This window comes from Erithacus rubecula (assembly GCF_903797595.1).
Source record: "Erithacus rubecula genome assembly, chromosome: 24".
Classification (NCBI taxonomy): domain Eukaryota; kingdom Metazoa; phylum Chordata; class Aves; order Passeriformes; family Muscicapidae; genus Erithacus; species Erithacus rubecula.
This window is the reverse complement of record NC_136676.1, coordinates 7,110,726-7,135,688: the sequence shown is the minus strand read 5'-3', so window position 1 is coordinate 7,135,688 and position 24,963 is coordinate 7,110,726. Positions and strand designations below refer to the sequence as shown.

At 48.6% G+C, this 24,963-nt stretch overlaps 5 protein-coding genes across 7 annotated transcripts in view; 1 reads left to right on the top strand and 4 right to left on the bottom strand.

Annotated features, from left to right (window-relative positions):
* The window catches only part of PEX14 (peroxisomal biogenesis factor 14), a 69,314-nt gene extending 67,121 nt beyond the window's left edge, over positions 1 to 2,193 (bottom strand). The window contains exon 1 of the mRNA XM_079326051.1: positions 2,128 to 2,193. Within this exon, the coding sequence (XP_079182177.1) occupies positions 2,128 to 2,163 (36 nt within the window). The 5' untranslated portion in view covers positions 2,164 to 2,193. The remainder of the gene's footprint in view (positions 1 to 2,127) is intronic.
* Positions 2,194 to 2,351: 158 nt separating this feature from the next.
* On the top strand, positions 2,352 to 6,320 carry DFFA (DNA fragmentation factor subunit alpha). The gene is made up of 6 exons (XM_079326049.1): positions 2,352 to 2,482; positions 2,807 to 2,968; positions 3,084 to 3,214; positions 3,989 to 4,178; positions 4,541 to 4,695; positions 5,386 to 6,320. The coding sequence occupies exons 1-6, from the start codon at positions 2,386 to 2,388 to the stop codon at positions 5,587 to 5,589; spliced, it is 939 nt and encodes a 312-aa protein (XP_079182175.1). The 5' UTR covers positions 2,352 to 2,385; the 3' UTR covers positions 5,590 to 6,320.
* Positions 6,321 to 6,429: 109 nt separating this feature from the next.
* On the bottom strand, positions 6,430 to 7,924 carry CENPS (centromere protein S). The gene is made up of 5 exons (XM_079326050.1): positions 7,838 to 7,924; positions 7,615 to 7,738; positions 7,263 to 7,296; positions 6,977 to 7,043; positions 6,430 to 6,836 (listed from the first exon to the last, which is right to left on the bottom strand). The coding sequence occupies exons 1-5, from the start codon at positions 7,877 to 7,879 to the stop codon at positions 6,681 to 6,683; spliced, it is 423 nt and encodes a 140-aa protein (XP_079182176.1). The 5' UTR covers positions 7,880 to 7,924; the 3' UTR covers positions 6,430 to 6,680.
* Positions 7,925 to 9,173: 1,249 nt separating this feature from the next.
* On the bottom strand, positions 9,174 to 18,685 carry PGD (phosphogluconate dehydrogenase). The gene is given in 16 exon segments (XM_079326190.1): positions 9,174 to 9,416; positions 9,958 to 10,080; positions 10,994 to 11,001; positions 11,004 to 11,092; positions 11,409 to 11,542; positions 12,027 to 12,157; positions 14,012 to 14,120; positions 14,122 to 14,154; positions 14,158 to 14,202; positions 14,580 to 14,714; positions 15,098 to 15,312; positions 16,047 to 16,299; positions 17,370 to 17,435; positions 17,571 to 17,750; positions 18,176 to 18,251; positions 18,534 to 18,685. Coding segments are annotated over 16 exon segments (1,725 nt in total). The 5' UTR covers positions 18,542 to 18,685; the 3' UTR covers positions 9,174 to 9,296.
* A 603-nt stretch (positions 18,686 to 19,288) lies between these two features.
* Positions 19,289 to 24,963, bottom strand: part of KIF1B (kinesin family member 1B) — a 78,522-nt gene continuing 72,847 nt past the window's right edge. For all 3 annotated transcript variants that reach the window (XM_079326046.1, XM_079326047.1, XM_079326048.1), the window contains 2 exons: positions 24,720 to 24,838; positions 19,289 to 23,595 (listed from right to left, as the gene is read on the bottom strand). In XM_079326046.1, coding sequence (XP_079182172.1) covers positions 23,553 to 23,595; positions 24,720 to 24,838 — 162 coding nt within the window. In that variant the 3' untranslated portion in view covers positions 19,289 to 23,552. The remainder of the gene's footprint in view (positions 23,596 to 24,719; positions 24,839 to 24,963) is intronic.

The window sequence follows — 24,963 nt, the reverse complement described above, 5'->3', positions numbered from 1 at the left end:
TGTCAGAACTGCAATGGTTGTGTAAGAGGAGCAGTGTTTACATTCTGTGAGACTTGAAAAGATATTTCCTTTGGTTTGTTTAATTCTGAAAGTGTCCCCTTGAAAAGTCACCCATATCCTTCAATCACATCCCCTCTTTCCAGGCACAGCTGTAGTACTTTCTCAAATTCCACCCAAGTCCCCAGAACCTGAGAGCACTGAACAGTTGTCAGAGTTCTGGATGAGGAATGTGTGAGACCCGCAGGAGATGGCAAAGCAGACTGAGAGAGCCACAGAACACTTTGGGGTGAGGGGACCTTAAAGACCATCTCATTCCAACCCCTGCCACGGGCTGGGACACCTCCTGCAGGATGGGGACACTCTGCCAGCAGGCAGGGCCAGGCTGGGCAGCAGGAGCAGCCCCTGTGCCCCCCGAGGCACACGAGGGGAAGGAGGAGGAGGAGGAGGCTGGAGCAGGAGCAGCTCTGGGTGTGCCAGGGCTGTGCTCAGGGCCCAGGTCTGTGCTGTCCAGCAGCTGGCCCACGGGCTGCTCACACACCTGACACAGGGCAGACTCCAAAAGCAGTGTGAGTAACTCGCTCTGGCCTGAGCATCCAGCAGGGCTGCACACAATGGACAGAACCTCAGTCTTCATCTTTGCCTTTAAAACCCACAGCGTTCATGAGGCCTGTTAAGAAGCTTTCCTATTTCCAAACACTGAACCTTATTCTGCGGTAAAGCAACACAAATAAATGGGGCAGGTTTAAGTGTGCAGTGGGAAAATGCAAAATCCAAACTGGAAGGAAACTGCACGTTTTTTAGGTAACCACATCTGCCATTTAACCAGATGTTTGTCTGAGAAACTGCCAGCCCAGCAGACTGCCCGGGTGCCTTATGCAGCAGTCACAGATTGTTTCAGGTTTCCTCATTCTGGAAGCAATCTCTGGAAGGGATGGACTGTAACACCTGCACCTCAGACGGGGCTGAGGAAAACACCTGGGTGATGCAAAGCTGCCCTGCCTCCTGAGGGTTTGGTAACTCGGCCTTTCACAACCCAGATCTGTGCTGGTTAGCCAAGAGTACGGATTTTATGCAAGTTATTCCCATTTCAGTTTAGTTCAGTAGCTTTCCCTACACTCAGCCTCCTCAGTCCAAAATAAAGGGATCAACAGAGAGATTCGTGGTTGTTTCACCAAATCTGGACAGATCTGAGTGATTTTAACAGTGGGTTACTGTTTTCCTCCCAGCCAAACCTCCCCCCCGCTGCTGCAGTGGGACCCTGGGGGCACTGAAAGGATTTCACCAAATCCCATTGGCACCCCACACTCAGGGACCTGTCCAGAGAGTGGGATGATGGAGCTCCAGGCGGCCACGGAACTTGAGGGGGGCTGAGCTTGCAGAGAAATACAAGTGACTGTAGACCATGAACAGACAGTGTCAGTGAGAGGAAGCCTAAACTCTACACACCCACCCTACAGAATCACAGAATCCCGCTTGCAAGAAGCCTTCAAGAAAACAGGAATATATACTACATACAACTACATCATGCTTCTGTTTCCTCCTCTGGCTGCCCCATTCATTTAATGTCTCACTTTAAAAATATCTTAAGCTTTTAGTGTTTCTTGAGCACCCAAACCAGTGAACTTATATTTCTCTTTTGCTCTCCCCATCCAGCTTTGCCCTTTCATGCTCTCGGCTCAACAATCTCCTTCTGTTCCTCGCCTTTGCAAGGCAGAGATAATATTTTTGTCTAACTAATCATAGGATCACAGAATATTCTGGGTTGGAAGGGACCCACAAGGATCATCGAATCCAATTCTCACCCTACACAGGGCTCCACCGAGTTTTATAACCCAGCTGCACACTGTCCCCTTTCTCTCAGGCCGTGTTTGTATTTATTCTTCTCCCACTGAAGTGCTTGATGAGTTTCATACACAAGCCCTCAATGCCAGCACGCCCGTGCCCCGTGCCCCGTGCCCCGTGCCCTGTGCCCCGGGCCCGGCCTGCACGCCCTGAGGAGCCCCGCAGAGCGGCTGCAGGCACAGGGCGCGGGGCGCGGGTGCCGCACGGAGGCCGGCGGCAGCCCCGGGCCGCCGCTCAGGGGCCGGTCCCGCAGCGCCCGGGCCCGGCCCGGCCCGACCCCCTCACCTGCCCCGGCTGCTCCGCTCGCTCCGCGGCCGCCATCTTCCCAGGCGCGCCCAATCCATCCCCGAGCGCCGCTCCGCGCCCCCGCCGCTCCGCGCGCAGGCACGGCCAGCCGAGCGCCGGCGCCGCGATGGGTCCCGCGGGGGCGCCGCCGGTGCCGTGAGTGCCCGGCCCGGCCAGACCGGGCCGGGCCGCCCGGATCGCCGGCAGCAGCGCCTTCCCCGCCGGCAAGAGCCGCTGGGGCGCTGCCGAGCGGAGCTGATGGCCGCGCGGCTGAAGCGCTGCGTGGTGCGGCGGCGGGACGGGCCGGAGCAGCACGGCGTGGCCGCGTCCTGCCTGCGGGAGCTGCGCGACAAAGGTGGGCGGCGGAACCCGCTGTGGGACCCGCTGTGGGACCCGCTGTGGGATCTGCTGTGGGATCTGCTGTGGGATCTGCTGTAGGACCGGCTGTGGCACCAGCTGTAGGACCGGTTGGGAGCCCTACTGGGCCCGGCTGTGGGACTGCTTGGGAGGCCTGCTGGGACCCGCTGTGGGACCCAGCTGATGTGCAGCCCTGTGAGGAGACAGGTCCTAGTGTCCAGCCTCAGTCACTGGGAGTTGCCTGTCCTTTGTGCTGGGGATAACAAAAGGGCAGTGCTATGTCACCTTTATCATTCTGTTAAGTATTTTTTCTGTTCTGCAGCTTGTGGTGTTCTGGCTATTGACAAGGCCCGGGAACCCATCACCTTGGTGCTGGCAGAAGATGGGACCATTGTGGATGACGAGGATTACTTCTTGTGTTTGCCATCTAACACCAAGTTTGTGGCACTGGCCAAGGACGAGAAATGGTCTGGCAAAAGCTTAGGTATGCTGTGAGTGAGGAAGCATGGAAGGGGAGGTGTGTTTGGACTATACCTAGTGCCATTAGGCAGTGTGAGGTGATCAGGAATGACCCATGAAACTGGTGACTCTTGTGTCAGACAGTGGAACATCCTGGCTCTCAGAGTCTGTGGATGAAGTGGACAGTGCTGCCGAGAAGTGGAAGCAGCTGGCCAGGCAGCTGAAGGATGACCTGTCCAATATCATCCTGATGTCTGAAGAAGACCTCCAGGTACAGTGGGGAAACCCCAGTCCCTGTCCTTGAATCTGCCCATCATCCATTTATCTCAGTAGAGAACAGAATCAATAAACAAGAGCTCAGGCTTAATTCAGCTGCTGCTTTTGGCTCTTGGTGCCAGAGTCAAACCTCTGCTTGAAGGGAAACATTCAAGTGTCCAAGGATGCTCTTAATCCCCAACTACCCCTCACAGTGTGTTGTTCCAATTCTGGCAGTGGAAGGGCAAAAAGTTGAGATTTGGCCAAATGACAACCGAATTCAGCTCATTCCTTAAAGCCAGACGTGTGTAACACGTGCAGAGAGGCTGAGCAGCAGGCCAGGTCTGTCTTCTCCAGAGGGCTTTGAAGAACTGCTGTCACTTTCCAGAGCTGATTGATTCAAGTTTCTGACTGCTTAACACCCTGTCTGTGGTGAGGCATGGCAATAACTGTCCCTTCTTGTCCTCCCCAATGTGCAGCTTCCCAGGTGCCAGGCTACTGCCTTTCATTTGAATATTTCCATGCACTCTGAAGAAGTAGTGCTTTGCCATTAGTTTTCAAGATTTCTGTTAAAATTGCACACGATTCCACACCTTCTTGGATGCCTTTTGGCTTTTAGTAAAAAGCGCTGCCTGATGGAATGCCACTACAGCCTCCCAGAACTCAGGGGACTTGCTGTGACAAGAAACCTTGTGGAACATGCTTGGTTTCAGAAGGGTTTGTACATTCCGTCTGTACTGCAGTAAGTGCCATGAAATGAGTTACTCAGGAGCCCTCTCAATGTTTTAAGGTGCTTATTGATGTGCCACGCCCTGACCTGGCAGAAGAACTTTCCCAAAGTGAAACCAAAATCCGAGTGCTGCAGGACACCCTGCAGCAGGTGCTGGACAGACGAGAGGAAGAGCGTCAGTCACGGCAGCTCCTGGAACTCTACCTAGAGGCCTTGAAAACTGAAGACAGTATCTTAAGCAAAGTTGCAGGTAGGGAGCATTTGTATGCTAGAGAAGGAGGTTTCAGCTCCTACTGGGTGGAATAAATAAAGCAGAGTGAGTAATTTGGTCACTACTGTTAAATGGGGTTGATTAGGTGTAGTGTAAGAGTAGGTGTAGTGTAAGAATTCTCTGACCAGAGCCCTCTCACTGCTGTGTCACATTTCTCACAAAGCCTGAAGGCAGGAGAAAAGCTTAGGTCCCATAGTCCTCCTTAACATTATGGATTTCTTAAGTTCCAGGATGCACCTAGATTGGATGTATATTTATTAACCTTACAACCATCAGTGAGTCCAGGCCACTTTTCCTGTCCTGTGTTTGTCAGTGGCTGTACTGATTCTGCTCCTTTTCAGAACCTCACGCTGCACCAAGGAAGGAGATGGATGTGGTTGACACAGGTACCAGCAGCACAGATTCTTCAGCCACAACAGCACTCAGCAACCAGGTCCTTGCTGCTCTGAAGGAGAAACCTGCTCCAGAACTCTGCTTGGACAGTCAGGATCTAGAGGTGGGTGAGAATGACATAACCATATTCTGGCACACTGAAGGACAGGCTGTAGGGGAAGCTGTCCTTGCTTCTGGAGGCTCTGATGTCAATAGATCTGTTTCAAAGTGCTGAAATTTAATTAATTTCTCTTCCTCAGTAACACTACCCTGGCTTGGAGGTCCTCTGTAACAGCCAGCTGACACTGTTGCACACACTGCGCTCTTTTTTTTAGAGGACCACACTGTGGTCCTCTAAAAAAACCACAAAATAATTTTGGGTTTGGTCTCTGCCAAATCAGCCAGTTGTTCTACCAGCAAAGTTCTTTGGGGTTTTTTTGTATGCTTATACATCTAGCTATGTTTCTTTTATATATCCCAAATCAAAATAAAACCATACTTATTTTGGGGAAAAAAAAATATAGCTTGGAAAGGAAAGTCTAGATAAACTGTAACCATTTAGGAAGATGTTCTTTCAAGCTGTGAGCTTGCTACTCTTGCTTTTCCCTGCTGTGGAAAATAAGTAACTGCTTTCTCTTCATTGAACACCTGAATAGAGCCTCAAGCACTGAGTGCTGGCAAATTTCTGGAAATCCACTAGCCCGTGGGATAGGTGATGAGAGCTGGGAACATCTCCAGTCCCAAAGTGGCAGTAGTGAACTGTGGTTTGCTGTTTGCTGCTGCTGCTATGTCAGACTGTTATGTCTTGCTGCAGCTGGTGCAGAAGGAGGAGGCGGCAGCGCTGGCCTCGGCCCTGGGCTGGGACGAGCAGAAGGCTGGAGCAGTGCAGGCAGCCTGTGAGCAGGAGCTGTCCAGGCGCCTGCGGCAGGTGCAGGCCCTGCGCTCCCTGCGGAGCGCGGCCAAGGCCAAGAAGGCGCTTCCCTGGGGGGACTGGCCCACGGCCAAACGCAGAAAATGACTGCAGGCTGCTCCCTGTTCGGCTCTGCTTTTGCACTGGGATCACTACAAGCCAAGACACATCCTGGGAGCCATAGTTGGCCGGTCATACTGTGGTCTGCCTGTAGAACAACTAAAATCTGGACATTGTCCTGTGGCTTAAATCCTCTGCTGATTTGAATTGTGTAAGCAAAGGGATTTTGACTTTTTGCAGAATGCTAGGACAACGGTATTGCTAAGCACAGCATGTAAAAGTGTTCAGCTTTCAATACGTGGTTGGTGGCCAGCAGCTTCCATCTGATAATGGTGGATGCAGCTCCTGACGCCCCAGGCAGGTTGCTTACTTTGTTCTCCCACCATTTTCAGTGTAAAAAGGAGAGAGGATCTCTGAAAGACACTTTGAGGCACACTTAGTGATGAGGGCAGAGAGACTCCAGCCTGGGATCTAGAAAATTGAATTCTCGCACTGATTTAATCAGTTAAAGTAAATTCAAAGTCCTTCAACTTCAGTGCTTTTCTTGTAAGGAACTCCTGCCTCTTGGATGCTGTGTAAGAGCTATCATGTAAACCACAGCAAAGGTGGAAATAATTGCTTTGTAAGGCTGTGTGACAGAAGACTTGCATTTGGCTGCTGTCTTATTCTTCTAATCATTAGTGTAGCATCATGATGCTTTTGTATTAGCTGGCTTATTTTAAAATTTGTTAAAGTCTTTTTTTTTTCTAATATCAATAAAACCTTTTTGTCTTACTGTTGGACTAGTTTTGATATTTCCATCAGAATAGGCTGATAAATATAGTATTACATTAGGGAAAGAAGATGAAGAAATTAACACAGAATTGAGTTATGGTTCAGTGAGAATGGTCTGTTTCAAACTCTTTATTTAAAGTACTTGGATTTTAATAACAGAGCAATTGTGAGCAATTAAGGCATTTTGGCTGTAAGCTTACTGAATACTGACAGGCTTTTCATTTTTGGAACAATAAAAATCCAATCACATTCACCTGAAAACCTAAAGAGTCATTCCTGAAGCTAACCTGCAAGATGAATAGGCTAATTCTGGTTCCTCTAGGATAGGATGAGAAAATGACCTGAAACATTACTCAAAAGATAAATCATGCCATGTTGGAATCTTCATTCTCAGTCACAGCTGACTCTTGTTCCCCAGGAGTTCTCTCTGCCTTAGCTGTGCTGGACTTCTTTTTCTTCTTTTCCTTCTGCTCCATGTTACTTGATGCAAGCTCTTCACTCATCTTAGTGATATGTTTTAGCTGGGAACAATGAGCTAATCAGTACTCTGCTGAGAAATTTCATTCATTCACAAGACATACTGAAGAGAATTTAACAGGGCAAATTCTTATTACAAGAAACATTTAAGAATGTTGCGAGACATAAATAGAGTGCACCTCACCAAAGAATTGCTTCTTCTAGCCAAAAGCTTCACATCTTCTGTAGTGATGGTGGTTCGTTTTGCATGCCTGCATCAAATCAAAAAACACCCCTTAACATTTTTGTCAACACTAACCATAAGAGGCCAAGATCAGAGAGTACCTACAGGAATTTCTATTTGTTAACTTCACAGACACTATTTAAGCAGCCAACCAAGTCCTTTAAAGCTTGAATTAGAAGATGTGTTTTAAATATTATCTGGGAGCTAATATAAAAAAGGGAAAGCATTTTTAACAATCAGTGCATACCTTGCAAACATTTCGAGGTCTTTTGCAAAGATTTCTAGAGAAAACACAAAGATATTTTAAAACACTGAATGGGAAAAAATAGATAATACACAAGTTATCTAAGTCAGTTATGAGAAATGACCATAGCTGGTTGTTAGGCACCAGTCGTACACAAGCAGGTAGCCACACAACGCTTTTGTCAGGTGTGAAAAGTTAAATTAGTATTTCTTGTACTTAAAAAAAAAATATAATGCAAGAGAACGCCCCGGTGACACCTAGTTCGGCGCTCATTTTTGAAGCCCTGTGCCCCCAGCGGTGGCTTCTGAAGAGCCATGGAGCTTAACCCAGGCACCAGCGGGGAAGGCGGCTGTACCGCAGTGCCGGAAGGTGATGTCCGAGATGGCTGCGATGATCTGCTTGCTGAACTGCACGTCCTTCTCCTCCTCCACCTCCCCGCACAGGCACCCGACCGTGTAGTGAACCGCCGCCTTCAGCCTCTGCAGGGAGCAGAGCGGGGACGGGCAGTGGCACACCGGCCTCGCCCCGGCCACCACAGCCGGGACCGCCGCTCACGGCCCCGGCGCGCCGCGCGGTACCTGAGCGAGCAGCTGCCGCTCCTCGCCGCCCGCCGCCGCCATCGCGGCCCTCACGAGCTCCCGCCCTCCGCGCTTCCCGCCGGCGCGCGGGGCAGCACGGGGCGGGGCGGGGCGGTGCCGCCATGTGGGGCCCGCCCCGGGCACCGTGAGGGGCGGTGCCGCCGCCATGTATGGCCCCGCCCCGGGCACCGTGAGGGGCGGTGCCGCCATGTAACGCCCCCCCCCGGGCACCGTGAGGGGCGGTGCCGCCGCCATGTGGGCCCGCCCCGGGCACCGTGAGGGGCGGTGCCGCCGCCATGTCGGGCCCGCCCCGGGCACCGTGAGGGGCGGTGCCGCCGCCATGTATGGCCCGCCCCGGGCCCCGTGAGGGGCGGTGCCGCCGCCATGTATAGCTCCGCCCCGGGCCCCGTGAGGGGCGGTGCCGGCATGTATAGCCCCGCCCCGGGCACCGTGAGGGGCGGTGCCGCCGCCATGTGGGCCCGCCCCGGGCACCGTGAGGGGCGGTGCCGGCATGTATAGCCCCGCCCCGGGCACCGTGAGGGGCGGTGCCGCCGCCATGTGGCCCCGCCCCGGGCCCCGTGAGGGGCGGTGCCGCCGCCATGTGGGCCCGCCCCGGGCACCGTGAGGGGCGGTGCCGCCCGCCATGTGGGCCCGCCCCGGCACCGTGGAGGGGCGGCGCGGCCCCCCCGCGCTGCAGTGTCGCTGTACTGCGTTTGCTCTACAGAACTCCCGATGTTACCGCGTGAGCTGCAGAACGGTACCTTACATTGAAAGTTATATTTCACTTATACAGATATTGAACTAGTGACTGCAGAGCTGTCTTAGCAGAAGTATATATATAACCAAAAATTAATATAAAAACCAGTGTGCACAGCAGAAAATTGAACAGATTTCAGAAATAAAAGGTTTAGACAGCCAGGTGATTTTCAGAAGTCCTGAAGATGACTGGCAGCGGCATTACAGGAAGAGATATAAAAAGAGCCAACTTTGCAAGCTGCTGTGGGTATTTTTAATTGCCCCATAGGAGGAAGAGGTAATGAAATAAAGGCCTTTATCTGCCTGGAACATTACATAAGTTCCCGTGCTGTCTGCCACTGCCCCTCTCTTCCTGAACTGCAGTCATCTCTGTCTTGAGTTCTAGGACTTTATACACTACAATACTATAAACCTAACATGACTATAAATTTTATTAAATGCTGCACGAAACATTTACATTTTACCTAGTTTTGGCGAGCATCAGTGGGAAGAAAAGGGAAGGAAACACCTCAACATATTATAACTAAATTTATTTATAGTTATATTATACATATAGAGAGATATATGTATATGTATGAAATACACCCACAAGTTATTGCAAAGTGTCCCAAACACAAGTTCTAGCAGAGTACAGTAAAAAGTGATATTCCTAAACAAATATCTGAGATCTACAGTATCTTGGCTTCGAGTGGAAGGACTTCCATTAGACATTGTAAGCAGAAGAGGACACGTTTCCTCCATGGCCTGTCCAGTTAGTATGGATAAATGCCCCTGGCTTTGATAATAATTCATATGTATGTGCACCAAAGTAATCACGCTGAGCCTAGAATGAGAACACACAGACAAACCAGATACAGAAATGTCAATATCATGTGAATTCTACAAGTTGCACCTATTGTTACCTAATGAGGAATAGTAGAAATAAGACTGGACTCCAATATCAGAATACTCAAAATTATTTTCTCATTATTAGCAAAACCACTGCAATGAAAAATTTACTAATATCTAATAATTAAATTAAGAGTTCTGCAGAAACGCAAGTATAGATTTTCTGCTTGGTACTAATCTAAAAAACAAGCACTTCCATGTATCCAAACATTCAAAGATAATTCTGCACAAACCATTTGGGTTCAAAGATACCATTAGCCTTGGTTCACAGATGGAATAAAAACACACACTGGGTGCTGCCACACCAGTATGTCTGATGTTCCTTATCCAGCTGCTTCCAAGTGTTTTACTGACAGGAATTTCAGGTACAACTGAAATATATCTGGCAACCTACACTGTGAGTGATTAGAACATATTGCCATTGAGACCTTTAAAGCAGTATTTAAATAACAGCACAATGAGATTTCAGTGCCTACCTGAATCAGGTTAGCTGGCAATATCTCATGCCTGTATCCATCATAAAAAGAAAGTGCTGTAGTGAAGCAGGGCATGGGGATTCCAATCTGCACTCCAGTACTGATCACACGGCGCCAGGACTCCTGGACAGAGGAAAAGGGGGGCAAAGGAACTCATCAGTGCCTGCTCAGAGGTACTGCAGGCACAAGAACTGCTCCAGTACACTGTGTGTGCTGGTTCACCTTCTCTGAGACCTAATAACCAAGTCTGAGCAAATACAGCAGCAGATTCCTGATTTTACATCAACAAGGTTGATCTAAAATAATAGCAAGTAAGACACAGTTAACAGCAAAAGGAGAACAGTTGAGACATGCAGTCAAACCACAGCCTCAAGCAAGGATGCTGTTCTTTCACATAAACATGGTGAGACCATCTCAAAAGCCTGAACTCAGTGGGGGAAAGGGGATTGTTCTGAGCTCTAAGGCTCTTCCAGGACCTCTCACCAAACAGAGAACAAAGCTCACCCAAGGCATAGGAGGACAGCACTTCAGAACGTGGGCAATCCTCAGTTCAACTCTTCATCTGTTCTAGTAACTTGCATGGAATATTCAGATTCAGTTACAAGAACTACAAATTATAATATGAGACTTCTTTTTTGGCCAGATAATGTGGTTTCATTCCGCCTGTCAGCTCCATCCAAATCAGGACACTGTTTGTACAGACACAGGCCTGAAGAATGGGTGGGTCTGGAACTGTTGTTCTGGGGCTACTGCAAACAATGGTACTGGAACAGAGCTTGTGGTCTGCTCAGCTGAAATCCAGCTGCACAGTAGGCACAAGACACAGGGCAGTGATGAAAATGTTCACACAGGCCAGGCCTTTTCTCCTCACATTATGGTCCTTTTGAATTGCTGAATTCCTGCCTAAGGCTCTTCTGTAACAGTAAAATGGGAACCTTCAGTTTCCAATCACAGCTTGGTCAGTATCAAAGGGAAGAACCATGACAGTCCTGGCTACAAATTATTGTTTTTATGGTCTCCTTCCCTTGGAACTTACCTGACAGTTTCTACAGCTGTCTTAAAGAAATCATCCAGCAGCAAATTCTGAAGTTCAGGGTTTCGATCAAAAGCATCTTTGATTTTTCCCAGGAACACACTAGGCAAAAGTTAACCAGGAATAAATGTCACAACTTCCAACAAAGGCCCAGAATCTAAAACTAACAGTGCCAAAACTTGACTCAGCCGGATTCAGATTCCAAACATGACAAAGACCAAAGAAACTTTCAGCAGTTAAGCCACCAGAATAGCAAGTTCATCTAGTAACCTTTGGTGTTGTCTGCAGCCTCTCAGAATCTCACCAACATAGGAACTCCATGGATTTTCCAAGGAAATTTCTAGGCTTGTCAGCCAAGCACCTCATAGACTAAACTGCCTGCTCTCTCCCCTCAGCAGCCAGGTATCTCATCAATTACCTTCTGATGATGCAGCCTCCCCTCCACATCAGTGCAATACCACCATAATTCAGTGTCCAGCCAAATTCTTTGGCTGCTTGTCTCAGCAGCATGAAGCCTTGAGCATATGAGATAATCTTGGAAGCATACAAGGCCTAAAAAAAAAAAAAAAAAAAAAAAAAAAAAAAAATCAAATTCATGTTCCAAGAAGTCTCACAAAGTTGGACAACAACTCACAGTCTACATGCTCTGCTCAGCCCACATCTCAACAGAGATGACAACAGTAGCAACATTCCAGGAATTTGAGAACCAAAGTATCCTTTCTTGTTGAAAAGTTTGGTTTGCACACAGAGAGAGATCAAGAGATCAATACCCAGGCAAAGGCAGGAGTGCTGAGGAGTAGACAAGCTCCTATGCATGAATTATGATCTCTGTACTCTATATAGTTGTCTCTGCCCACTGTAGCTTAGAGTTCAATCCCTTCTGGGTCCTTCCTAACCTTCCTTAGGTGATGCTTTGTGGACATCACGAGACAATGCCCAGTCTGAAAGCAGGAAGCAGTTCTCCCACGAATGAGCACAAGAGCTGCTCCCCAGGACTGCCAGCACCCAGCCTGCCCCGACCCGCAGCAGGACTCACCTTGCGGATGTCCTCCAGGAAAGCCTGCTTGTTGCCACTGAACTGAGCCCCTTTGGGCCCTGCCAGCAGCTTACTGGCCTGCACTCTCTCAGCCTTGAGGGAGGACAGGCAGCGGGCAAAGACAGCCTCACCTGTGGGATGGAGGGGAGAAGAGATGGTTAGTGCTGGGCACTGCTCCTGCCTCAGACACTGCAGTGTCAGTGCTGGGCACCACTGCTCCTGCCTCAGACACTCCAGCATCACAGTGTCACTGAGTGATGAGCCATGGACACAAGCAAAAGAACTGCTGCACAAATTAGTTACTTGAACAGCATTCCTGGGGGACAACATTGCCACTCAGTACAACCACTGGGTAAGTACTGACTGATACAGCTTTCAAATTATAAAAAAAAAGGACACAAATTATCCACATGAACATTTATCCTCGAGAACATTTACCAGCTCTCAGCGTTGAGAATTTACTTTAAAATCTTTTCCTATCTATCAGAGACAGACAGTGTTGCACTGCAATCTAGGGAACAGCAAGGCTGAAGACTTCAACAAGTATTGTATCATTCTTTTAGATAAAAAGCTGTTCCTTAAATGCCAACTCACGTTAACTGGATGTGCTTTGAAATACACACATGCAAACAAGGGCATAGAATAAATCAGCAGGCTAACTTATGAGATGAAATAAGGTTCACAAATCTGGTAGGCCCCTAGCACTAGTATTCAGAAGTCCATGAGAAAGTTTCCTAAAGTCACGAACCAGGTTACTAAATATCTGTCAGGCTGGCTCAGTGAGTTCTTAATCATGCTGGTTAAGTTGTACTTGTTTGCAAATTAAGACAGTAGTGTAAAATGAGGGAGAAAAAAGTTTGCTTTTCAGGATCTGATACAAGGAGAAAGCAAGTCTTCATTCTGTCATTTTGTTCCACCTGTAAGTGAGCTGTGATATATCAAAAGAAAAGAAAACAAGAAAAAAATAAAAACCACACCCCAAAATCAAACCAACAATAATTTAAAAAAAAAATAAATAAATAAAAAGAAAAAGAAAGAGAGTGAGTAATGCTTTCACAAGACTCTGGATCCTCCCTACAGCAGAAGAACGTATCATACCTGAATCAGAACGAGCTAATTTCCATTTCTGCAAGAACTTCCTTCTACAGTGGGGAGGGCAGCATGATAGGAAGTCAGGAAAAAGCAGGACTCTGCTTTTACAAGCAGAAGTTTGCAAGTCATGCTCACGCAGTAAAAGCACACAGCAAGTGCCCCGAGAAGGCCACGTTTGCTCAAGGACTGTGGCACACACTTCCCTATAGCTCAGCATTACCTAACCCTGGCCCTGCAGAGCTCTAATCAGGGAGTGTCTCCTCCACCCTTGATCTTTGCAAGCTCCCCAACAGGAGAAGGTCAACAAGAACCTGAAAGAGGGGTAGAACACAAATCCATCTAGAGAACTTGTTTTGCTGCTGGAATGCAACCGTGTTCTGTGGCAGCTACACTGCAGTTACTTTCTTTCAGCTACTGAATATAGCTTTTCTTATCTTCAGGACTTGACCCAGCCAATGCAATGGGGAAAAGAGGTAGAGAAAGCACAAAAATGAAAGCAAACCTGAGAGCAAAGAGCCTGTTGACCTCATCTAATGGCTCAATGGGAGCCTGCTCTGGACCTGTGGTATTAGGGCACTCTAAATGTGCTGCAGATGTGTTCCAGCTCCTCTGCATCACAACATCTGAGCACACTTCATGTTCCCCTGCCACTGAGGCCTCACAGCACTGCAGGGACACCACAGACACAAGTGTGACAACAGGACTAGCATTAAGGAAGAGGCTAAAAACAAGTCCAGCAAAAATCCCAGGAAGAGCTGCCAGGGCAGAAAGGCTGGAACAGCTACAGCTCTTCTGCCAGCCCAGCCCTGCTGTGGGCTCACTCCTGAGCCTCTGTGCCCTGCTCCTTACTGTGCTGTGGCACAGGGAGGGAGCAAAGGCCACAGCACACTTACCGATGAGTGTGACCGGGACTCCGTACTCCAGGGCAGAAATGGCTGTCCACTTCCCTGTGCCTTTCTGCCCTGCACTGTCCCTGATCTTTGGGAGGAGGTATTTGCCATCCACTGTCTTTGAATTTGAGAATATTGGCTGTGATTCAATCAGGAAAAGAGTCCAACTCTGTCTTATTCCACTCTTGAAATACCTGAAAAAGGCAAAAAAAAGTATAAACATATTCATACACACCCCAGCTTGCTGTATCTTTTAATTGGTTATATATTTTGCCTGATTCATAATGCTCAGTGCTTCACTGTTCTTTACAGGCACCTGAAGGTGCTTCCAGGGGAGAAATCAACTGTAGCATGGGAAGAGTTTTAGACAACTTCTATAAGCATTCAGCTGTCTGTGCTCACTGCTCCTACCTCAGGTAAAGCTCAGGAGAACTGTGCCCCCACCCTTGAAGGAGGCATGTCAGAAAAAATCACTTCATGTAACGCAGCAGCTTTGCCCAAGCCCAGCTGCCCACTAAAGGCAGACAGATACCATGGCACAAAAAAGGAAACATTAAAAATTGCGAATCACCTTTGCCATCTCATCATGCTCCATGCCCACCACATCCTTCATCAGGTGATAGGCCTCACAGATCAGCTGCATGTCTCCATACTCAATCCCATTGTGCACCATCTTCACAAAATGTCCAGCTCCTTCATCTCCCACCTGTCCAGAAACATCCAAAAATCCCTTCAGTAACAGCACTGTCACCACTTCCAGTGTTTAACACCTGCCCATGGCTTCCTTCTGCCTAAAGGAGGGAATCCAAGACAGAGCTGACCGAAACAAAGTGAGTCACAGGTCCATTTAGCTCCCCCAACACACGACCCAGCCACAAAACTCCGTCACTATTGCATGGTGTGAGTTATCAGAGATGGCAGATTGGAAATGAACACAGCCAGAAAATCAACCACTGGTTGGTTGGTGCTGTGTTCTGCACAAACATCCCTGAGCTTCAGCAACCAAACTGCCTAAGCAGGGATCTAACCCCCAACTGTCTAAGCAGGGATCTAATCCCCAGTTAGGGTCAGTATCAAATGACTATTTACCCAATCACAACAAGGTTCCCCAGATCCCACTTTAGCAGCAATGCTTTGAAATATGGTCTTGATGTGGGGCCTGTGGGGAGAAAGAATACACCTTAGCAGACAGGCAAGGGATACAAACACCACAAGAGAAAACAAATCAGGTCCATCTGTATGATGCCTCATTGTGTAACCTGCCAAAAGGCAGCCTGGGCTGAGGGCAGCTGGCAGGTTGATAACTTATCCACACAGCAATGCCCATTAAATGTGTTTTTCCCAGCTAGACACTTTGCAAGACATTGGGACAATCAAGTCATGCTTCCAGCACTGTACAGACAAACATAATGCACTTCAAGGAGCCCAAAGATCCTCTCCATCTGAACACTGCAGCTGTCCTTACTTAGCTGTTCAAGGCAAAAGATGGGCAGGCAGCAACTTACTGTTGTGATGGCTTTGTGCCATGGATTTGAACGGCTGATACAGGAATGAAACACTAATGCAAATGGACAGGGAATCAAGAGATACTAAAGCTCAGGTAAAGCCTTGACACACCTTTTCTTTCCACATCTACACAGAGAATGGGCAACCAAGGAGAAAGTCTAATATGAGCATTGATGAGCAGTCGTTTACTGAGACATGAGTACAAAACAGCACAGCAGCATGCAGAAACTTGCAAATAAATCAATGCATTCAGTAGTAGTACAAACATGTACTGAAGCTCCTTTTTAGTGTCACTACAGGGCCATTTGATGCTGCCTGATTCATGGTTAGCAGCTTCCCAAATGTGTACAGCCTCAAAAGAAAAAAAGTAACAAATAGTACTTGTTTAAAATTTAAGCAAAATTCCCTTTTCCCTTTAGATGTCTGTAGGTCCTACTTTTGCCTGTGGATTCCTGGAAGAAAAGCCTGCCTTTGTTCTGCCTTACATGAAGGCTCAGCACTGCTCCATGACCCCAGCCAGGTTGAGAAAATCAGGAGCCTTGAGGAAGTGAGATGGCAACATATCTTGTTCTCTCCACACCCACAGCCTCCTCTTTTCCACCCTCAGTGCACAATGTGAATTGTTGCAAACCATTTGAACAAGAAAAAATATAGGAGTTCATGCTTACCGCTTCCTTGGCTCCTCCTGGCATGAGGGAAGGTCCATATCTGGCACCCTCCTCCCCACCACTAACACCACTTCCCACAAATAAGATGCCCTTTGCCTGTAGCTCCTTACATCGCCTCTGGAACAAAGAGCAGAGCAGCACTATTAAATTTGGTTTCATGCCAGAGCCTTACACACAAAGGTTAGCAATTCAGATGTAAAATTAGGCTTTAAGTTCTTTTTTGGATATGCTAGAAGCCAGCCTTAAGAAAGCTTGTACATAGACCAAAGTGAGCATTAGGAAATTTCCTGTTGCTTTGACACGGATCCTTGCAAAAGCAACATGGTGAGAAAACATGTCCTTTTAAGCACAGACAGACATGAGCAGCAGTGAGGCCAGAGAGGCTGGGAATTAGTGTCAGGTGACATATGCTCTGTGTGAAGGTGTGGGGGAGGCAGATTAGGCCCAAGGTGGAGGTGCTGAGTTCACTGCAGAGTGAAGGTGCAAGCACAGAAAACTCTAAGGACAAGTCACTGTCTCTGAGTGGGACAAGGCACAGGCCCAGAACCCCAAGGACATCTGCAGGGCCCCAAGGACTGACCCTCCCTGAGTTTGTCACTGGCATGGCCAGCTCACACAGCCAAGACCAGGATGTCAGGGCAGGAAGAAACACGAGCACCTCTTCTAAGATCTAGAAACACCAATCTGAATGCAGTAGTTTCATGTGAGCACCCCACACAGGCTAATGTAGCTTCTGTAACTTCCACAGGTACAGCCTGTTCACAGGCAGAGAATTCCTCTGCTGCTTCCATTACCAAGACAGCCAGACCAGCAGTTCTGTCTTACTGGATGGTCCTGCCATCATGAAGGATTACGAAATACCAACAAATCTATAAATATCCTTAGACTAATACTCCCTGAAAACTCCCTAAGATTTTAAAAGGAAATTTTCTAAAAGCCTTCACTCTTTAAAACACATAGAAAAAATATTCTCTGACGATCTGGGCAACTTCTATAAAAACATTCTTATAGTGCAGTCCTTAACTGCTTTTTAAGAGGCTGTGTGATCTAATTTTGCAGAAATAATTCAGTTTGGCTTTTCCCGAGCACAGGGGTGATGGCATCTTATTGGCTGACTATTCTGATGAGCAGGAGTGGAAGAGCTGTGTGTATTTTGTTCATTCACTTTAGGCTGGAAACAGGCTTACCGTGGTATCTCTATATTCAGAATTCCCACCATCAATTATGATGTCTCCGGTCTCCAACAATGGCACCTGTCAAAAAGAAATCAGCATTTTGGTTTTCTCCATGCATTCAAAGCCTCACTAATGATGAGCACCTGAGAAATTCCAAAGGAAACTCCTCCAAAACACAGCAAGAAGCCACAGGTAGAATGAATGTCTGCTCACCAGTTTATTGATGAAGTCATCCACAGCACTTCCAGCCTTCACCAGCAAAATAATGCGACGGGGCTTCTTCAACTTGGAGACCATCTCCTCCAGGCTGTGAGCACCGATCACCTTGGTGCCCTTGGCCTCGTTAGCCAGGAAATCATCCACTTTGGAAACCGTCCTGTTGAAAGCACAAACCTGGGGCAAAGAAAACATAGTAATAAAAGCTGCCAAAGGAACAGTTACTACAGCTCAGACTACAGGTTATACAAGCAAGGTTCAACATCCTGTGCTCTCCCACTTCCACCCTCCTGACAGGCACAGGGCAGGGATGAACCTGAGCACGTCTTTGCAAGTGCCTCGGGAACCTGGGGCTAATGGCAAGGCCAAGGCAAACTTCAGCGAAAAGTCAAGTATAATTAACATATCAGTTGCCAGCTAACACAGGCATGCACCGCTGCTCTGCTCTGGAAACAGGACAAAGGCCAGCCCAGGGTATAACTAAAAGGAGGAAATAACACCCATTAGATCATCACAAAGCGGGGACAAAGCACCCCCAGAACGCTCAGCTCTAATCCCCGGTGCTGCTAGCCAGCCTTCCTAAACAGTGTTTCCTCACTTACCACGAAGCCGTGGTCATTCATGTTCAAAATCAGGTTCTGCCCCATCACGGCCAGTCCAATCAAAGCAATGTCAGCTCTGGAATGTGAGAGACAGGAATGCCAGGGAAGCCACCGGCAAGAGACCAGGGGCAGCACCCGTTCCCATGCCGGCCCCAGGGCAGCCCACCCTCCCCAACAAACACGGAGCTGGAGCTCACTCTGCCAGCTGTTACTGCAACAGACCCCAGAGCGGAGCTAGCGGAGAGCCCCGCGGCAAGGAGCGCGGCGGGGCCTCCGTGCCAGCGCCGAGAGCGGCCGCAGCCCCGGCAAAGAGCGCGGCCATGGCGGTCCATGGCGACCCCCCCCGCCCCGCGCTCACTCGGCCATGGCGGCGGCGTTCGGCCCTCTCCGTTCCCGTTCGGCTCTCTCCGTTCCCGTTCGGCTCTCTCCGCTACCGCTCGGAACTCCCGGAGCACTGCGGGCTCGGCCGCCGGCGCGCGCCGCTTCCCCTCAGCAACCGCGGGGGGCGGGGGGGGCGCTGAGCGCGCCCATTGGCTCTTCCGGAGCCCCCGCCCCCCGCCCATGGCCCGATGTGCCGGAGGCCCCGCCCTTTAAAGGGCAGTGGCGCGGTGGGCGCGGGCCGGGGCGGGCCGGGGGGCTCCGCGCTGTCCCCGCGATCCGCACCCCCGCCGCCGGCACCGCGCGGTTTTCGTTTCTCCCTAATTGCTGTTAATTGGCCGGGCTGTGCCGCTGAGCAGGTCCCAGGCAGCCCCTCGTGCCGCCGCTCGTCTCTGCGTGCCCGGGCCAGACCCGCCAGCCCCGTCCGGGCGCACCGGGGCGGCGCAGCACCGAGCCCTGCGCTGCCCTCGCTCCGCCGCGTCGGCAGCGCTCACACACGCACGCTCCTGACCCTTCCTGTTAAATTCTCTATTCGTTATTTTCTAAACAAGATGACCGGCAGCAATCTGGCCCATCAACTTTTTGGTTCACCGTAATTTTGGGCACCCCTTCTTTCTCAAGACCAGTCGAGATAAATCTCTTTTCATGAAAGCATCGGCTTGTTCAGCACAGGTTTAAAAACAAGTAATCGACGTAAGAATACAAGTAATTAAATCACAATGACAGCAGCACACATTCTATCTGCTAATGCACTGGTTTACCTTTATTGTTTCACCTCGTTCACTAACAATTCAGTGGTGCAAGGTTACCATACACAGTTAGATATCTGCATTGCACACCTAAGGCTATACAGCAAATGGATCAGAATTAGTACAAATACATGAACTATATTTACATTTTGTATACTCAAGCTCCAAATATCCGATATATTTACAAAATAAAATAAGAAAATGAAAACCTGAAATTAATGTACAGTGTTGCTGATACACTCCTTCGCTGGGATGAAATCAGTTTGCAAAGAGATTTGTTCAAGAAGGCCACTTATCCAGCATTTCCCTTGTGTACAGAGATTAACAGGGCCCGGGGCCTGCAATTCCAGGGGATGTATTCCAGTGAAGAGCATGTCTGATGTCCAAATTCGGGAGCCATAACCAACTGCACATGAAGTATGAACAAGCAAAGTGGAAAATTCAGACCTGGTCCTGGGAAGTGCTGATCATTCAAGACTCCCTCTGCTTCCAGTCCCTGGTTTCCAGGCAAGCAAGAGGTCAATTCAGCACTGCTCAGGGCAGCCCATTCACCTGCAACACTAAGAACTGAAGACTTAGGAGCTCCACACACAGTTTCTGAATCCACAGCTGATCCCTGCAATTTAATCCTGTTCCAAATACATTGGACACAATCATCTGGTTAGTGTTGGACTAGTTTTGATTTCAAATACACAGAACACATAAATGGCCCTTCTGAACAAAAGTCAGTCCTGTTCTTGAACAGCTGATGTTTTTAAACAAGGAAGCACGAAGTTAATACATCCTGCTAGAGACACAGAGCAGGTGAGGAACTAGAGAGATGCACAGGTCAGGCCCTGCGTGGGGACAGCCAGCAAACCCTCCCTGCAGCAGCAGGACCCTCCTGCCCAGCAGCTGCAGCTTCTGCAAGCCCAGCAGGTGTGCAGCACCACGGCTCAGTGCCAGTGGCTGTCAGACCAAAGCTAATCCTCTTTCTTACCTAATGTGCAATTAATTACAGATGTATAAATATACAATACATTACATAAAATTAAATCCCTGTAAATTAGGTAATAAGCAGCAAACAGTAAAGTCTTTGCTTTGAAACACCATGCTGATCAGTAATAAGGACTATTAGGCATTGACCAAAAAAACCTTTTCTCAGCAGTCTGGAAATCAAACTCTCTGGAAATAGCACTCCCTTCTCTTCTGTATTCCCAGAGCACAGGAATCTTCTTTAAAAAAGGTACTTAAAGTGCATTTCTAAAACACAGTAATGGAGGTTTAGCTTAATTTTAAAATACCCAGGAAGATCCAACATAATTTGCAATGAACAAAAGGGACAGTTGTCTCCTTCCTCCCTTCGGCAAGCAGCATAAAAACCCGAATCCAGCCCAGTGTGGCACTCCCTTCCCAGGGAATGCCCCAGCTCCCTGCAGTGTGTGTCCCCACGGGCTGGGGGCCCTCACAGACCCTCCTCTGCAGAGCTGAGTCCCCAGAGCTGTCTGACCCTGGGACCCCCACACACAGCAGGAACTGAGGGTGGGCACTGGGCTCTCACCAGAAGCCAACTTAGCAGGCTTTTCCTTCCTCACTCTGGTTCCCAAAAGAAATTCTAACTTATTTGGCTAAGCTTTGAAGTGAATGGAAATTCACTTTTTTTGTTCATTTATTTGTTTAGTTTGTTATCTCCTTAAAGACAACTTGGATAAGTTTCAATCCAGTTTCAGGCAGGGACACTCAAATGTCTCAAAACAGACTTCAGTAATTGCAGAAAGAATTTTGTCTGCCTTTGTGTCAGACCTGAAAACAGTAATGCCCATTTGAACTCCACACAAGGATCTAGTTTGCCACAGATTATGCAGCTTTAAGAGATGCTGATGCTTAAAACCAGATTTTTGCTCTTCTGATGATCCATTATCCACTCAGACTTCAAATCACCACAAGTTGCTTGGAGTTTTAAGAAAGAAGAGTGACATTTATGCAACAACTGTAACACTTCAAGCTCTGTATAAAATATGCATCTGTCTCTTCCTGCTTTTAAAGGAAGATCCCTTAATCATGATTTTGTGCAATGCCTATATCCACTTGGTTCATTCTCTGGCTTATCCAAAGCAAAGACTTAGAAAACTAGTTTACTTCTAGTTAAAAAAAAAGAAACAGATCAAAGTTAAAATGCTCTCAGTGTGCCACAGCCTACCACCACCCCAATCACTCCATCTCCTCAAACAGGTTTCACTGTCAATATAAACAGTGGTGATGCTAGCAATAACTTAATGCTTACAATTAACCTAATTCTTGAGATCAGCTTAGCTGAGTGTGAGGAGCCCTCCTGCAGGACAAGCAGTTTTATCCACACACTGGAAGTGCTTTATCATCATTGCATAACAAAGGAATATCATCACTGTATTAAGAGTCACACACAATTAAACAAGACAAAAACAGAAGGAAAAAAAAACAAAAAAACCCATCCCTATGATGTTCCTGGGTCCCCAGGATGCTCCCTCACTCTGGCTTCCAGTTCTGAAATAAATCTGAGGACCACAGAGGCAGCATGAGCACACGATTCAGCTTGAGAACTACCTCAAATATGTGAAGATCTGTCCTAGCAAGGGCCAGGCTCCCTCTCCCTGCTCCCCTGCCCTGCAGGCTGCTGGAGCCTCAGTGTGCCCTGCCCTCCCCTGCAGATTGCAGCCCCACAGAGCAAAGCCCTGTCCCAGCAGATTCCAGTCCCACACACGTGTGGCCTGAACCCACAGGAGCTGCAGCCTCCAGGGACTCCAGAGCTCTGCCAGGACCACAGCCAGCCCCAGCAGGGCCAAGGCACAGCAGAAAGGATAACCCAGCAGGAAAGGACACACACCCCCAACCCCCCAGCACCTGACTGAGGGAGGAGTTCACTTCACAAAAGGAAATTCATTCTGCTCTTCTTTCTTGGGCAAGGACCAAAGCTTTGGCCACAAGAAGAATTTACACTGTAGGTCAAGAACAGGACCAGAATCCACTTGCTCTAACCCCCAGTAAGGATTACCTCTCAAGACAGTGGGGTTTAGCTGATGAAAATTGCAGCAGAGAAATGAGGAGACACTCAGCAGTTCTTTCAAAAGGAATTGAAAGTGTCCTGCAGCTCCCTGGAGAACAGTGCAGGTGCTGTTCCATGGACAGGTGGGTGATGTGGGAGCATTTCAGGTAAGGGATGCACAAATAGCCCCTGGGAAAGAAGCTGCAGTTGCTACCCTGACACAGCCATGGGAGCCCTGAGCCTCCTCCCAGAGAGCTGAGAACTGTTCCTGCAGAACCCAGGAGCCAGGACTAAAAGGAGGAAGAGGGGATCTCCCTCCCTATGGTGACCCAGGGACCAACTGCACTTTCATTTCCATTTAACACTCTCCATCTGTCAAATACACAGCTGGAGCATCTGAAATTTTGGGGATTTTATCTTATATTTCAGTCTGTGGTCTGTTTCCCCTCATATCAGCACAGTCTGCTCAGCTCAGCTGAGAGGCTGAGGAGTCAGTGTTGATGGAAACTCTTCTGGGAAAGAGTTAAACCCAAGCACTGTTCACCTGCAACGCCCACAGCAAGAGTTTAAAGGCAGATTGTTCTAGCCAGCCCCTCCTGCTGTGGTCCCTAACCTTCTCTAGCTCATGCCTTAGCCTGCTGCACCCTGGAAACTCAGAAACTTGCACAAAGTCCAAAATCCAGTCTGCCCAGATAGATTTGTCCAATATCAGCTTTCAACAGAGTTTAACTTAGAGGCTGGATCCAGAAAGCCTGAGGAGCTATTGCAGTTCCTGGCTGGGTAATGTCTCCATTAAACAATTTATCTTTCCCTGGCATTGGAACTTTGCCCTGAGGGAACCAATGACCACTGCCAAGTCACAAATTGAATGAAAACCCTGTAGCAGTCTAGACAGACAGTGGACAGTGGGACAGACACCAACAGGTCAGTTGAAATGGGAAAACAATTGTTATAGGAAAAATTTTTTTTTTTTTTTCTTTTTAGAGTCGTGCATAATCACTTGAATTTTTTGATTTTTTTTTTCTTTCTCTTTTTGTTTGGCCACATGCTACTAGTACAATTCTGGTACAGGTGAAAAGAAACAAGGTAGGGTTAGGATACTAGAAAATGTGCTGAAGGAGTGGGGCAGGTGGGGATGTTAAGCCACAGGATTACATACAAGAGAAACCATCAAGAATCACAAAGAGAAATGAGAGGTAACACTATCTATGGGAGGTGAGGGCAGAGGAGATGAGAACACTGCATGGACTCAGTACTTCATCTGGCCCGTGCGCCTTCGAGCCAGCTTTGACCTGCACAAAAAAAGGGAAAAAGTACTTGGTGAATGCTGAAAGTTCATTTTTCCTCCCTCCCCAAAGTTTATACTTTTTTTTTTTTTTTTTTCTTTTAATCCTGCAGTACAGTTCTAGTTTACTCCATATGTTAAGAAAGTAACATGTATCCAGGGCTGTATTTAGAAAGAATTTTCACTTCTCTGCTCTGCTTCTTTAATGGGAGAAGGGATCATTTAAGGGCTGCACTGTTCAGAAATTATTTGGTGCTGTATGGTAACACCTTTGTTTCTATTTTTGGGGTTTTTTGGGGGGTTTCTGCTGAAAGGAAGAACTACTGCAGTGGAGTAAGATCTGTGTAGCAAGCAGAGGCTGTCCATGATAATGGAAAGGCTGCAGAGAAGTTTAAAAAGGGAATGTAACTTCTGCTTTATTTCTTAATCAAGAACCTAAAAAGGTAGTCCAGCACAGAGGAAGTAAGAAACTTTATAAATTTGTCAAATGGAAATACAAGGAAACCATCCTGTTGTCCACAAATGTAGCATCCCACACATCCCAAACTGGACACGGCTGCTCAGAACAGCACAAGGCAAAACAACAACCCCTGCAGCTCCTGAAATACAGGCCTGGTTTGTTTTCTGACTGTCTGGAGGGTTCTGCCTGCTCTCCTCCCTCCTCCAGCTGGCACACACTGTGCAGCTCCTCAGAGCAAGGCTGTTCCCTGTGCAGCCCCCCAGAGCAGTTCTGTTCCCTGTTCCCCCTGCAGCCCCCCAGAGCAGTTCTGCTCCCCTGCAGCCCCCCAGAGCAGTTCTGCTCCCCTGCAGCCCCCCAGAGCAGTTCTGCTCCCCTGCAGCCCCCCAGAGCAGTTCTGTCCCCCTGCAGCCCCCCAGAGCAGTTCTGTCCCCCTGCAGCCCCCCAGCCCTGTTCAAGGCTGTTCCCCTGCAGCCCCCCAGAGCAGTTCTGCTCCCTGTTCCCCCTGCAGCCCCCCAGAGCAGTTCTGCTCCCCTGCAGCCCCCCAGAGCAGTTCTGTCCCCCTGCAGCCCCCCAGAGCAGTTCTGCTCCCTGTTCCCCCTGCAGCCCCCCAGAGCAGTTCTGCTCCCCTGCAGCCCCCCAGAGCAGTTCTGCTCCCTGTCCCCCTCCCTCACCGGATGGTGCCGGCCAGCAGCGGGTTGAAGGCGTAGAGCCAGTCGTTCATGTCCTTGTCATTGATGGCCTGCAGCAGCACCCCACGGTGCCTGGTGCACACCCCAAACGTGTTGGGCGTCTGCAACAGGAAGGACAGGCCACAGCTCAAACTCTACAAGCACATTCCTCTCTGAGAGAATCTGCTCCTCACATCCCTCTTTCGTTTATGTTTCACTGCACATTGCCAGGACATTATTAGTCATT